The 16,144-nt window shown below is 40.1% G+C and overlaps 1 protein-coding gene across 3 annotated transcripts in view; it reads right to left on the bottom strand.

Annotated features, from left to right (window-relative positions):
- Window positions 1-16,144, bottom strand: part of RNF175 (ring finger protein 175) — a 49,830-nt gene that overhangs the window by 7,513 nt on the left and 26,173 nt on the right. For all 3 annotated transcript variants that reach the window (XM_064488848.1, XM_031464388.2, XM_031464394.2), the window contains exons 5-6: window positions 7,178-7,285; window positions 2,778-2,898 (exon numbers count right to left, since the gene is read on the bottom strand). In XM_064488848.1, the coding sequence (XP_064344918.1) occupies window positions 2,778-2,898; window positions 7,178-7,285 (229 nt within the window). The remainder of the gene's footprint in view (window positions 1-2,777; window positions 2,899-7,177; window positions 7,286-16,144) is intronic.

Below are 16,144 nucleotides of genomic sequence, written 5' to 3'. Positions count from 1 at the left end.
ATTGTTTCAGCTTCAGCCATTGGGGTCTCTTTCAGTTGGCTTCTGTGTCTCTTTGACATACACCCATCACTGTGGGCTTTCTCTTATGTGTGGATTTTTTTTTTTTTTAGCACTTCCTTACTTTCCGGCACTACAAGATATTCCAGACTCATACTGTATATTCCCTGCTAAGACCTAGAATCAGCCATTTTCCAAGGAACCCTGCTTTCTTTTATTGTAGAAAGGTGTTAGAAACCAAGATATGGGCACTTGGTGTGCTCATTGCTACTGAGGTGTCGCTGTTTCTAAACCCTCTTACCTGACAGAACATGGAAATATGTCTGTGTACACTATCCCATGTGTATACACGTTTATATATGTATCATCTACACTGAGATACATATAATCTATATTAAGCTAAATGTGAGTTCAGACTGACGTCTTCAGCTCTTATGCATTACTACACAGACCATTCCAGCCTTCTCTCCTTGCTTGTCTGCAACCTTCTGAGAATAAGAAACATTGTTTCCACCATGAGTCTTCCATTTACTTAGTAGTCCAGTTCCAGAATGCATGTATAGTGGTATCAGAATTGTTAACCACAGCCCTGAGGGAAACCATTTATGAACTAGAGTTCAGTGCTTATATACAGTTCCTTTTGCTTTTAATCTTACATCTCCACTTATTTCAAAGTTACTTAGGTCAGCACTTTTTCCCCACCCCCTTCAGTGAGGCTATTTCATACATTTGTAATACAATTAGACTCTTCTGTCAGTCTACATTGTATGCTGGCATTCCCTAACATCTTAAATGATTTCTTTTAGATTTGCATACATTAAAGTTTATCCTTTCTGCTATAAATTACTATTGATTTTGACAAATGCATAGTGTCATGTAGTCACCATTAGAACATCATATACAGAATAATTTCACCACCCTAAAAAAGTGTCTGTGCTTCACCAGTTCAACCCTGTTCCCTCCCTAACCCCCTGGCAACCACTGATCTCTTTAGCATCTCCATAGCTGCACCTTTTTCAGGTTGTCATATAATTGGAATCACATAGCATGTGGCTTTTTCAGACTGGCTTCTTTCACTTAGCAATATATATATTTACGATTCATCCATGTTTTTGCATGGCTTAAGAGCTCATTCCTTTTCCTAGGGAGCTTTTAAAACAAAGCAGATGCATTGGCTCCACTCCCAGAGTCTGACTTAATTAGTTTGGGGCTCAGGAACTGGCACGAGAATGGAATTGCTCCCCCTTTGCTTCCTCTTTACCTCTGTCACAAGCACATGCACCAGTGCGCACACACGCACACACACACACACATACACCCATCAGTTCAAGTCACTGGTGGCTGTGCCAATGGCTTGAGGCAGTGGGTTTATATATTTGGTGGTTGGAATAAGGATGACAGGAGCTGATAAGATGTTGAAGACTGGTGGGGTGGGATCAGGTGAGAAATCTCCAGAAAAGTGGTGCTTAAAGCCTTGGTTGTCTTGCTAGGTTGAATCTCTTCTTCCTGGTTCACCGGAGAACAGAGGGCATGCAACTCTTCTCTCCCTCTCCTGTCCATAAACAAGCACAAGAGGCTTTGGGAGTATTCTCAAGGGGGGATGGCTCTGGTTTTTGTTGGAGGAACTGGGAATAAATATTCTCCCTCCTGTGCTCACCTTAAACCTTATTGAAAAAGGCAGCTGTCCCAGAGATGACATATGGTAAAGGGTCCCAGCATCTCACCACAGGATCTGGGTTTCAGGCTCTAGGGAAAGAGTAAGATGGTGCCTACAGAGATGGGAAAGGGGAGGGGAGGGGATGAGGTCAAGGTTATGTTAACTCAGTCCTGCCCCGTAAATGGAGAGAGAGAACAGTCCAGAAGTTCACTCTGCTCTTGTTATTTATTCACATTGGGTTTCCCGTTTCACACTGGCTGTGTACCAAGAGACTGGTAGAGGGCAGAGGTGTGGAATTCCTGAAGCCACTGGGCCATCCCCCAAGCCCTTGGTATGTAAGTTTTTAAGAGATGTGCATGTGTCAGACACAGATGGGTACTCCTAATACCTGAATCTGGAATCCATCTAACCAGAAAGGACGTCCATCCTGAGTTTTAATTTAAAGAGAGTTAAAAGAAAAACTATTAGGGATTTTTTTTTTAATTCCAGGGAACAATATATAGTCAGAACATATTCAGTACACTTTTTAAGTCTTCTCCTTCTTCAAATGCTATATAACTCATCTTATGATAAATATTACCCTGAGGCACTGGTTGATTCTTAAGCATTTTATGTGCATCAAATATGACTTCTATTTGCATCAACAGAGATAAAGGGCTTTTTTTTATTGTTGAATTTTACGAGTTCTTTAAATGTGGGCAATTTGAGTATGCTAGATGTAGTTACTTCCAAATAATTACTGTATTTTATTTAAAAAGATCCCTTCTTTCTCAACCACTTTATGTAAATAAGAAATTTATTTAAAAAATAGCCTTATTCTTTTTTTCAGGGAGTTGGGAGGATAGATAATTAGGTTTGTTTGTTTGTTTGTTTACTGGAGGCACTGGGAATTGAACCCAGGACTCCATGCATGCTATGCACACGTTTTACCACTGAGCTATACCCTCCCTTCCAAGAAATTCATTTTTCAATGAATTAGTTAAGATAGTTTTGATGCCAGGAGAACCAGGGAGCATTTGGGCTGGGAGAATCAAAAAAGACATCTATTTCTGAAAACAGTTGCAAATGTGTAAGATAAGGCCATTCCTCCATGTACCATGAATGGTTTCAAAGCAACACTTACCCCTATAGTAGAAGCCATGCAATCCGAGCAGATCTCCGCACAGTCTCTCCCCATCACTCCATAGTAGAGGCCATAGAACAAGGACACGATGCCGAAGTCCATGGAATCTCTAGCCTTGATTCTGTCGAAAACAACAATGAAGAAGGTAAGAACATGGCCTTTGCGGAGGCAGGGGAGGGCTGCAGCTTGGAAAATGTTTCCTGCCGTGGTGTCCAGCAGATTCCTGAGGGTATGTTTTCCCGCTCCTTTGTTTTTCTTTTTCCAAATGAAAGAATTGAAAATGTTCTCAATTTCATTCAGATTTTACTATTCAGTGCTAAGTGGACAAAGCAGTTCTTGAGAGAGTGTTTACAGGCTCCTTAGGGCCCCAGTGCTGAGACAAGTCGACTCTCTCCAGCGGTTCTCAAGCTTGGCTGCACGTGGAAAAACCTGGGCAGCTTGTCAAAGGTTTTTCATCTCCAGGCTGTGAGCCGGGCCAATTGCATCAGGCTTTCTGGGGGTGGGGCCCATGCAGCAATATTTTTGGAGGCTTTCCAGATGCCAGGTGGTCCCAGTGGGCAGCTAACATTAAGACCCTCTTTAATAGTGCAATGGTTCTCAGTCCTAACTATAGATTAGCGTCACCTGTGGAGACTCACACATCTACTGATACATGAGCCCACCTTCTGGGGCTCTTTTTTTCCTTTTCTTTTTATAATTAATTAATTAATTTTTATTGGAGTATAGTTGGTTTGCGATGTTATGCTAATTTCTGGTGTACAGCATAGTGATTCAGTGATACATATATATATTCCTTCTCATATTCTTTTTCCATTGTAGATTGTTACATGATTTTGAATATAGTTCCCTGTACTATACAGTAGGACCTAGTTGTTTATCTATTTTATATATAGTAGTTTGTATCTGCTAATGCCGAGCTCCCAATTTATCCCTCCACCCCTCCTTCCTCCCGGTAACCATAAACTTGTTTTCTATGTCTGTGAGTCTGTTTCTGTTTTGTAAATAAGTTCATTTGTATCATATTTTAGATTCCACATATAAGTGATCTCTTTGTCTTGCTCTTTCTGGCTTACTTCACCTAGTATGACGATCTCCAAGTCCATCCATGTTGCTGCAAATGGCATTACTTTATTCTTTTTTATGGCTGAGTAGTTTTCCATTGTATACATACACCACAATTTCTTTATCCAGTCATCTATTGATGTACATTTAGGTTGTTTCCATGTCTTGGTTATTGTAAATAATGCCACTATGAGCATTGGGGTGCATGTATCTTTTTGAATTAGAGTTTCCTCTGGATACATGCCCAGGAGTGAGAATGCTGGATCATAGGGTAAGTCTATTTTCAGTTTTTAAAGAAAGTTCCATACTGTTTTTATTTTTAAATTACATTTTGTTTAAATTAGAGGGACTTTAAGTGGCCTGGGGTGAGGTCTGGACAGCAGCTAGGGCTGAGAATCCCTGCTTTCAAGCTTAGATTTTATAGAATATTTTCAAATACTTTATCTTACTGAAAATATTTGAGACAGATTGCATTGTCCCCACTTTACCCTTGAGAAAATGGAGCCTTAGAAAAAATTGATTTGCTCATCGTGATGACTGGTGCAAAACAAAAGTAGGACTGCAGCTCAAACTTTGAGGCCCATTGCTACTATGCTGTAATTGCTGTGTGTTAATCAAAAAAAATTTTTTGCAAGTTGGATCGTATTTCAAATACACTAGGATTCTCTATGCTAACTCTCTCTTTCTTTTTTAAAGATAAATATTTCTTTAAAAGTTAATGATTAGCTTCTAATTTAACATCTGCCTTTTTTTTTTTTAATTGAAGTATAGCCAGTTACAATGTGTCAATTTCTGATGTACAACATCTGGCTCTTCATCATGGCACTTTTGGTTTGCTATCTCTATAAACAGTCTCAAAAACTAGAGCAGAAGTAGCTGGATCTGACTGAGTCGGGAAGGGAGTGGAGAGCAGTTGGGGAGTCTGTCTCTGGAAGCTTTTCCAGGTTGTTTCTGTGCTCTGTTAATTTGAGGAGGAAATGGTAAAGGCAGAGGCTTTGTAGACCGAGAGGGCAGAGGTGTTTTGGTGACATGAACTGGGAATTCCAACACAGCGGGTGGCTTCATCCCTTCAGGGTTTGAGAGTTGGGACAGTGCAGAGTAATGAAGATGACCTTCCCTCACATCCCTGGGAACATGTATTTATAATCTAATTGATAAAAAGTGTAGCAATGAATTTGTGATTCTGCAGAAAGGAATCAATACAATTATGCTCAACAACTAGTGAAAAAAACAGTTGCTTCCCATCTGAAGGGTTAGGTTCTTGGTATGACTCACTATAGGAAAATGAGGTTAAGGTTTTTTGTTTTAAGTTGTAATTTTTTCTTCTTATTATTATTTACTTTTTTTGGTGGGGGGGGATAGGTAATTAGGTTTATTTATTTATTTGCTTGTTGATGGAGGTACTGGGGATTGAACCCAGGACCTTGTGCTTGCTAAATGTGAGCTCTACCACTGGGCTATACCCTCCCCCCAAGGATCTTAAAATGGGGGCATATATTAAAAGATAATATAGCACAGGGAAATATATACAAGATCTTGTGGTAGCTCACAGCGAAAAAAAAATATGACAATGAATATATATATGTTCATGTATAACTGAAAAATTGTGCTCTACACTGGAATTTGACACAACATTGTAAAATGACTATAACTCAAAATAAAATGTTCAAAAAACAAAGAAAAAAAAGATAATAATCTTGGAGCAACAATAGTCCCAAGTAATTTCACAGAAGTCCTTAATATTTTACATTCATTAAAATACAGTATACTGAAAAAATAAATCAGTGTCTTTCTATAGCGTTAGTAATAATAGATTTGTACAATTGTTTTCTATGCTTCTCCTGCAAGAAAATGGTATGAGCTCCTTCTCTGAAAGTTGCATGCAATAAAATCAGGTCGCTGTGTTGATGAAGGAAGAGCCCTTTCCCCCAGGGCTGATTCTCCAATTGTCTTTTTTATTTTATGAGTTAAGGGCTGCCAACTTCTGCCTTTCAATTTCTATTAAAGTCCCAGAGATTTAGAGTAACTTTGATGTGAAAAAGATTCTGGGGAATTTTCATTTGAGCTGCTTTCCACAGCTGTGTGCCTGTCTTAAATTCTCTCTCCAGAATGTAGGTCGATTACACAGCCTCGGTCCTTCCCTGCAGGAACCCCACCACAGCGCATCTCAGCAACACTCTTCCTGACGGGAGCTCGGTTCTGAGTCATAGATACAATTATCTTGGTTTCCCTTATTTCTACCCAGACTTTCTCGCTCTACTATTTCACTTCTCTTTCAATTTCTAAGTACGCAGTTTCCTCCTTTTCTAACTGCCCTCAGCAAAAGGGATTTCCTGGATACCAGAAAGAAAATTCTAGAGCAGTGCTGTCCAATGAATATAGATTAGACATAAAGAGAAAATGAAAAAATTTCTTGTAACCACATTAAAAAGGTAAAAAGAAAGGGATAAAATAATTTCACCGATACATCCAGAGTACTATTATCTCAACATGTAGGTGATATAAAAATTATTTTCATATACTGTCTTTCAAATCCAATGTGTATTTTAGACTTATAACATCTCTTATTTCATATTCTAAGTGCTCAGTAGTTACATAAACTAGTGGATACTGTATTGGATAACATTGTTCTAGAGGTTTTTTGTTTTTGTTTGTTTGCTTTTTAAAATTGAAGTACAGTCAGTTACAATGTGTCAGTTTCTGGTGTACAGCATAATGTCCCAGTCACACATATATATTCACCTATTCATTTTCATGTTCTTTTCATTTAAGGTTATTACAAGATATTGAATATAGTTCCTTGTGTAATACAGAAGAAATTTTTTTTATCTATTTTTATATATAGTAGTTAATATTTGTAAATCTTGAACTCCCAAACATATCCCATTCTAGACGTTTTAATGTGAAAGAGATTCTGGGGAACTTTCATTTGAGCTGCTTTCCACAGCTGTGTGGTCTGTCTTAAATTATCTTCCCAGAATATAGGAAGAAGCTATATAGAAAGAAATGACATTTCAGAATTTTGTGGAAGGGAAATTTGTAGTTCAGTAAGAATTACTCTATCACAAATGTAGGCCTGCTTTTAATGGTAATCTTTTGAATTTGTAGATTCTCTTTAAAGCTTATAATTTTTGGAACAATTTTTAATCTGTGGGTTTTCTCTTCCTTTTCTACTGGTTTCCCCCAATGACATCTACTATAACAATGACAGTACTATAAACAATGTGTGCATGGAAAGTTATGGGGCCAAATGCAGCTTCCAGATACAGAGAAGTGGCCCAGGTGAATGTGACGAGCAAGTGCTTGGAGATATTAATGTCTTCATTGGAAACACTTACTTGAAAAATAAATTGAATCCGCACATTGTAAACATGATCGCCAAATAGCCTACAACACCAAACGCATAGCTGAGTTTGTAGATGAGAAGAAACCATTTGTAGACCAATCTGTGGAGTGAAAAATGGGGAGAAGCACAGAAAGTGATATATTAGAAAATACTTTATCTTTTTCAAACACTGTTATGTCAGTTTTTAGTTTCTAAAATTCTACTTACGCCATATAAGAACCTGAGTATATTGTATCAGCTGAACTTAATAATAATCTAGAGTCTGAGTTTACTATGAACAAGCAATGTATAAATAGTACTGTCATGCACACAGGATTCTATGCACATGCACGTGTCAATTCATTGTGATTTATTTACATTCCTCATGTAAAAACTGCCTTCAGGAATGGTTAGTCTCTATGGGGCCCCGCCTACTTTCCTCTCCTCCTTTTCTCACTTGGCCCTCAGGTTCGCTTAGAGTGGTTTTGGTAGGAGCACCCTGGAGGCAAGCAAAAGATGGAAGTCAAGAAGGGAGACCTTCTCCTCCGGGCGTTTCTCTTCCCTCCTCCTCCTGCTGCTCCCAGCCCCAGGGCAGCGCTCATCACCCCTCCACCACCAGCTCTCCACTCGAACAGCCCCTCCCCCAGCCCTGGAACAAGAGAGCTTCAGACTTGTCTTTTCTGCTCCGTGGACGGGTCCTTTGTGAGTCCCACACTCGCCATGACGACCCCTAAGGCTTCCCCTCTTCCCACAAGGTCCAACTGGAGAAGTGAGACGACTGGGGACGGAGGGCAAGAGTGGAGATGATCTAGAAGGAGCCATGCATTGTGTTTGTTTCCCTCGCTCCAGGGAGTAAAAGCCCTTAGCCAAACTGCAGAAAGGGCCACGGGGATGCTCCATGCCTGAGAGAATGTGGGAAGAGGCTATCAGGGCTCCACCCACTGGAACAAGAAGCAGTGGGGCTGGAGGGCCCTCCTTGGTACCCAGAGAAGATAACGGGGTGCTGAGATGTTGCACACAGGGGTGAATATGGCAGGAGGCCCTGTTAGTCCTCAGCCCTTCCCCTCCCCATCCTCTTGAACCCTCTCTCCTGCATTTCAGGCCAAACTTCATTCAGAGTTTCCCTCCAGAGACTTGGCTCTACCCTTTCACCTCTGACCCCTGGAGCCCTGTCCCCAACTCTCTCACCTTCCCTGACCTCCTCCCTGTTGGAGGCATTGCACCAAATACTTAAGCCCTTTGGTATTACTGGTGCAATGTTTCAGTGTTATTTTATTTATTTATCAAAATTTTTAATTGGAGTGTAGTTGACTTATAATATTATATTAGTTTCAGGTGTACAATATAGTGATTTGAGATTTTTATAAATTAAGAAATTATCACCACTATGAGTCTAGTCACCACCTATCACTATACAAAGTTTTTACAATATCGATTATATAGGCAGACCTCGTTTTATTGCACTTGGCTTGACTGCACATCACAGATACTGTGTTTTTTTTACAAATTGAAGGTTTGCGACAACCCTGCATTGAACAAGCCTAGAGGCGCCATTTTCCCCAGCAGTATTGCTCACATCATGTCTCTGTGTCACATTTTGGTCATTCTCATGATATTTCAAACTTTTTCATTATTATTACACTTGTTATGGTGATCTGTGATCAGTGATCTTTGATGTTTTGATTGTAATAGTTTTGGGGCGCCACAAACCACATCCATGTAAGACAGCAAACTTACCCATAAATGCTGGGTGTGTTCTGACTGCTCCTGACCAGACCGGCCATTCCCCCATCTCTAGCCCCTTCTCCTCCAGCCTCTCTATTCCCTGAGACACAGTAATACTGAAATTAGGTTGACTAATAACTCTACAAGTGTTCAAGTGAGAGGAAGAGTCACATGGCTCTCACTGGAAATCAGAAACTAGAAATGATGAAGCTTGGTGAGAAAGGTATGCTGAAATCTGAGACAGGCTGAAAGCTATGCCTCTTGTGTCAAACAGTGAGCCACGCTGTGAATGCAAATGAAAAGTGCTAGAAAGAAATGAAAAGTGTCGCTCCAGTGAACACACCAATGAAAGTGAAACAGCCTTATTGCTGATGTGGAGGAAGTTTGAGTGGTCTGGATAGAGGATCAAACCAGCCACAACATTCTCTTAAGCCAAAGCCTAATTCAGGGCAAGACCCTAACTGTCTTTGATTCTGTGAAGGCTGAGAGAGGTGAGGAAGCTGCAGAAGAAAAGTTTGAAGTTAGCAGAGGTTGATTCATGAGGTTTAAGGAAAGACACTGTTTCCACAAAAGTACAAGGTGAAGCAGCAAGTGCTAATGTAGAAGCTGCAGCCAAGTTATCCAGAAGATCTAGCTCAGATCACTCACGAAGATAGCTGCACTGAATAGCAGATTTTTAATATAGACAAAACAGCCTTCTATTGGAAGATGCCATCTAAGGCTTTCATAGCTAGAGAGGAGAAGTCAATGCCTCGCTTCAAAGCTTCAAAGGACAGACTGACTCTCTTGTTAGGGGCTATTGCAGCTGGTGACTTTATGTTGAAGCCAATGCTCATTTACCATCCTGAAAATTCTAGGGTCCTGAAGAATTATGCTCAGTCTACTCTGCTTCTGCTCTATAAATGGAACAACAGACTGGATTAGAGCGCATCGATTAACAACAGGGTTTACTGAATACTTTAAGCTCACTGTTGAGAATTACTACTCAGAAAAAGAGACTCCTTTCAAAATATTACTGCTCATTGACAATGCACCTGGTTACCCAAGAGCTCTGATGGAGATGGACGAGATGAATGTTTTTATGCCTACTAACACAACATCCATTCTGCAGCTCATGGATCAACCAATTACAACTTTCAAGTCTTATTATTTAAAGAAGTACATTTCATGAGCTATGGCTGTTGTAAATAGTGATTTCTCTGGTGGACCTGGGCAAAGTCAATTGAAAACTTTCTGGAAAGGATTCCCCATTCTAGATGTCATTAGGAACATTTGTGATTCATGGGAAGAGATCAAAATATCAACATTGACAGGAGTTTGGAAGAAGTTGATTCCCGTCCTTATGGATGACTTTGAGGGGTTCAAGCCTTCAGTGGAGGATGGAACAGCAGATGTGGTGGAAATAGCAAAAGAACTAGAATTAGAAGTGGAGCCTGAAGAAGTGAATTACTTGCTGCAGCCTCATGATAAAATTCAAAAGGATGAGGCATTGCTTCCTACGGATGAGCAAAGAAAGTGGTTTCTTGAGGTGGAAACTACTCCTGGTAAAGATGTTGTGAAGACTGCTGAAATGACAACAAAGGATTTAGAATATTACATAAACTTAGTTGATAAAGCAGTGGTGGAGTGTGAGAAGATTGACTCTAATTTTGAAAGAAGTTCTACTGTGGGTAAAATGCTATCAAATAGCATTGTATGCTACAGAGAATATTCATGAAAAGAAGAGTCAATGCATGCAGCAAACTTTATTGTTGACTTATTTTAAGGAATTTCCACACCCACCTCAACCTTTAGCAACCACCACGCTGATCAGTCAGCAGCCATCAACATTGAGGCAAGACCATTCCATTCAATGAAGGCTCAGATGATGGCTATAAATTTTTTAGCAATGAAATATTTTAAATTAAGGTATGGGTTAGGGTTATCAGCTTAAAACAAACACTTATGTGAATAGGTCCATATAGGAACCTCATGAACCACAAACTGAAAGTGAAAAGGTGGAAAAAGATATTTCATGCAAATAGAAACTAAAAGAAAGCTAGAGTAGCAGCACACATATCAGACAAAATGACTTTAAAACAAAGACTAAAACAAAAGACAAAGAAGGGCATCACAAAATGATAAAAGGATCTATCCAAGACAAGGATATAACATTTGTGAATATTTATACACCCAACACAGGAGCACCTAAATACATAAAGCAAATATTAACAGGCATAAAGGGAGACTCTGACAGCCATATAGTAAAAGCAGGGGACTTTAATACTCCACTTACATCAACAGATAGATCATCCAGACGGAAAATCAATATGGAAAACACTGGCCTTAAATGATACATCAGATCAAATGTACTTAATGGGTATATATAGAAATTTGTATCCAACAACTGAAGAATACACATTCTTTTCAAATGCACAAGGAACATTCTCCAGGATATATCACATTCTAGGTCACAAAACCAGTGTCGGTAAACTTAAGAAAATAGAAGTCATATCAAGCATCTTTTTTGATCACAGCAGTATAAAAGTAGACATCAATACAAGAAGAAAACTGGAAAAACATAAACACATGGAGACTAAATAGCATGCTACTAAACAGCCAACAGATCAACAAAGAAATCAAAGAGGAAATAAAAAAAATACTTGGAGACAAATGAAAATGGAAACACAAAGATCCAAAATTTGTGGGACTCAGCAAAATCAGCTTTAAGAGGGAAGTTCATAGCAATACATGCCTTCCTCAAGAAATAACAAAAAAATTTCAAATTAACAACCTAATTTTATACCTAAAGGAACTAGAAAAAGAAGAACAGACAAAGCCCAAAGTTAGTAGAATGGAGATAATAAAGATGAAAGTGGAAGCAGAGACCTAAAAAATAGCAAAGAGCAACAAAACTAAGAGCTGTTTCTTTGAAAAGATAAAAAAAAAATTGATGAACCTTCAGCCAGTCTCATCAAGAAAAATGAGAGGGCCCATATAAAATCAGAAATAAAAGAGGAGAAGTTACAATGGATACCACAAACATACAAGCAATCATAAGAGACTACTACAAACAATTACATGCCAACAAGTTAGACAACCTAGAAGCAATGGACAACTGCTAGAAACATACAGTCTTCCAAGACTGAATCACGAAGAAATAGAAAATCTGACTAGATCAATTACTAGTATCAGTAATCAAAAACTTCCAAGGAAAGTCCAGGACCAGATGGCTTCACAGGGAGTTCTACCAAACATTTAAATAAGAGTTACTACTTATTCTTCTCAAACTATTTGAAAGAACTGAAGAGGAGGGAACACTCCCAAACTCAATCTACAAGGCCTATATTACCCTGATACCCAAATGAGACAAAGACACTACAAAACAAGAGAAAATTACAGGCCAATATCCCTAATGAACATAGGGGCAAATATCCTCAACATCATGATCAAGTAGGATTTATTCCAGGGATGCAAGGATTGTCCCACATCCACAAATCAATCAATATGATACACCACATGAACAAAACAAAGGATAAAAATCACATGATATCTCAACAGATTCAGAAAAAGGATCTGACAAAACTCAACATCCATTTATGATAAAATCTCTCAACAAAGAGGGTATAGAGGGAACATACCTCAACATAATAAAGACCATTTATAACAAACCAACAGCTAATGCCATACTCAATGGTGAAAAGCTGAACACTTCTCTTCTAGGATCACGAACGAGACAAGGATGCAAACTCTTGCCACTTATTCAACATAGTATTGGAAGTCTGGGCCACAACAATTAGACAATACAAAGAAACAAGTCATCCAAATTGCAAGGAAAGAAACACAACTGTCACTATTTGCAGATGATATGATACTCTATATAGAAAGTTCTAAAGACTCCAGCAAAAAACAACTAGAACCAATAAATGAATCCAGTCAACTTGCAGGATATAAAATTAATATACAAGAATATGAGATTCTCTGTGGTTCCTGGATCTGAAAATCTTTCCTTCCCTAGGCTAGGGTATTTTTCAGTCATTATTTCTTCAAAGATGCTTTCTGTCCCTTTGTCTCTCTCTTCTCCATCGGGATTCCTGTGATATGAATGTTAGTAATGCTTGATGTTGTCCCAGAGATCCCTTAATGTAACCTAATTTTTTTTAATTCTTTTTTCTCTTTTTGTTGTTCTGATTATGTGATTTCCACTCTTCTATATTCCTGGTCACTGATCCATTCTTCTGTATCATCTAATCTGCTATTGATTCCCTCTAGTGTATCTTCCACTTCAGTTATTGTCTTCTCCAGCTCTGACTGGTTCTCTTTTATCTCTCCTAACTATTTGTTGAGGCTCTCACTGTGTTCCCTTCATTCTTCTCCCAAGGTTTGTGAAAATCTTTGTGACTGTCACTGAGCTCTTTATCAAGTAAGCGACTTGTCTCTGTTTCATTTTTTTTTTTTTTCTGGAGTTCTATCTTGTTCTGTCCTTTTGAACAAATTCCTTTGTCTCGTTTTGTTTGACTTTTTGTGTTTATTTCCATGAATTAACGGCTACCTCCCAGTCTTGAAGGTGTGGTCTTGTATAGTGGTGCCCCTGTGTGCTGGGTGGCGTTGGCAGGCTAACTGGGGCCCAAGTGGGCATGCACTGGGATTTTCCAGGGTGTGCTGTGGCAGAGTTGCCTTGCCTGGATGGCTGAAGTGGGTGTGAGCTGGGGCCAGGGCTATTTAAAAGACATTCTGCTTCACTGAATTCTAGTCAGAAGGGATCTTGTGAAACATTATGGTTTAAATGGGGGGGTTTATGGGCTTGCCTGGTAAATGATTTGTCATTTACATTATTTCTATGGTGAAACACTTTCCCCACTTCAGGCTACTGACATACAAGGGTTATCTAGACAGCACCTCCCCCTGTGGGTGTAATCCTGCCGTGTGGGAGGGGTCTGCCATGGGGAGTTACATGGAGCAGGAAACTCACACGGGCTGCACAAGGTGTCTCAAATCGCCATGAGGCCATGTCATCTCCAAAGGGGGTCAGAGAAGGCCTTTGGGTTCTTTCTGCCACAGTGACTCCTTGGGCCATTGGTCCTAATGATTGGCCAGTGCTGAGCGCTGTAAACCATTGTTCAGTGCAGTGACATAAAGGCAGAGGTCAGTGTGCTAAAAAGTGGTGGCTCTGAGGTCTCCCTCCAACCCTGGCAACACCGGCCCACACTGGAGTGCTGACCTTGAACTCCACACATACTCTCTGCATGGGGGGGTCCCTCTCAAGGTTGCTCCAGCATCAGAGGTGTGTCTGACTAATAATGGTTTAAACTGCAGGGTTTCTCTGTGCAAAGCAGTTTGTTGATGTAATTAAGCCACAGCACACTGTTGGGGGCAGGGGCTTTGCCTTCCAGTCTGTGGCTTGATGCTGGGCTCCCTTGCTTACGGCTTGTGCGAGCTTGGCCACCCTACTTAGCACGTCTTCCTATGATTGTCTCCTTTATGGAGTGAGGAGGGTAACGCCAGCTCCTAAAGCAGTCCTGAAGATTAGATGAAAAAATGTATTAATGTTTAAAAGGCCTGACACATTCACTGCTCAATATGTCATCTCACTGTTACGGATGCTGTGTCTTCCATATCTGCCCCTCCTTCCCAAACCTTCCTGCTTATTGATGGTGTGAGTTTGTAGAGCCCTAGAGGCCAGAACTTCCTTGCTACTCAGATGACACTGGGCGGCAGATACGCCAGATTAGAAATTGTGCCTGTGCTTCAGAGCAGCCTCCCCAAAGGGAAGTTGGCTTGGGGTTGGAATTGATGTGATCAATCCCAGCTCTTTGTGGCTGGCCTGTGGCCTGTTTTTGAGCCTGGATATTGTTGACAGTCAACCCGACTGCAGTAGAGAGGAAACCCACTTCCCATTCTCAGTTACTGTCTCCCACAGAGGGGTCTTGGTCCAGTCTGCGAGAGGAACAGCCAGTGTTTTAACTGCGCTGGTCTCGGAGACGGCTCCTCTTGGGTCTGCCAGATTCTACACCCTGCTAGTTTGCTCCTACCAGCTTTCCTCCCTCGTCGTGACATCCTCCACTTCCCAATGGAAAGTAGCTAAGATGTGACTTACCAATAAGATGATGATTAAGCAAAGATATACAAAGTCCTTAGGGCGTACTGCCTCTCATAAACAGGAACTTCCTTATCCAGACTGCTTTTCTAGAAGAAATGGAGCCCCGATGAGCCTCTCCCATTGTTACCTCTTAAATAGTAGCAGTGTCTTGGCTCTCACACTGTGCCAGGCTCAGAGCAGCACAGGCAGGAAGGACCTGAGGTGGGAGCACTGAGAACACGAGAAGCAGAGGGCATGAGACCCTGGCCACCTGAGACGGAGGAGCCATGATGTGTCAGGAGGCAGCATTTGGGTATTCTGGGGAATGGAGTTCCTCTTCACGGGCACAGAAATACTGTGTTTAGCTTAGGTAATTCATTATACAGTAGGAAAGTGAACCGTTTTCACTGAAATAGAATATGGATTACATCCAGGGGATGAAAACAAGTGCATTTCAATTCATCCAAAACTTAGATCGCTCTCACAGTCTTAAGTAACTGACAGCATTTTGTAAGAAGGAGAAGGGGTACCATATGCCCATTTACTGAGGAGTAAACCAGGCCCTACAAAGGCTGTATAAAACCCCAAACTGGCCAGTTTAGAAAGTCTCCTAAAATCACCCTAAAGCTCTTGCCTAAGTGGTGTTAAATTAAAATACTCATAAGCTTGAATTCATTTATTTGAATGTCACTCTTTCTCATTACATGTATTTGATTTCTCTCGCTGAACAGATTTTCCTTCTCTAAAGTAGAAGAAACAGTTGATGTTTGTCTCTCCCATTTTTCTAGAGGATTAGAAACAAACATCCCAATGGCTAAATAATCATAAAACTATTTCACAGAGCTTAGAATTTACTCTCCATCATAGATCAAAACTTGACATTGTCTAACATGCATTTAACGCTCCATATTTTCTCTTTAGCTCATCAGTTTCATGTGGATTGGATTCAGATCTAGTCTCCAGAACCAGGAGAATAAGAACAAACTTGTGGACACTTTATGAGATTATAAGCACTTTGGAAAGATTTGTGGATGATCTGATGGAATTACATAAATTTCAAGAGGTTGGCAATGGTAATTAAAGTGAGCATTGGAATATTAAAACCACATTTATTCTGAAAGTAATAAGTTGTCCATTACTCATGATTTATCAGACATAAAATACATACCTCATTGTTAGAAGTACAAACTTCTGACT

The sequence above is a fragment of the Camelus dromedarius genome, chromosome 1, assembly GCF_036321535.1.
Source record: "Camelus dromedarius isolate mCamDro1 chromosome 1, mCamDro1.pat, whole genome shotgun sequence".
In the NCBI taxonomy this organism is placed as follows: Eukaryota; Metazoa; Chordata; class Mammalia; order Artiodactyla; family Camelidae; genus Camelus; species Camelus dromedarius.
This window is presented reverse-complemented; position numbering and strand designations above follow the sequence as displayed.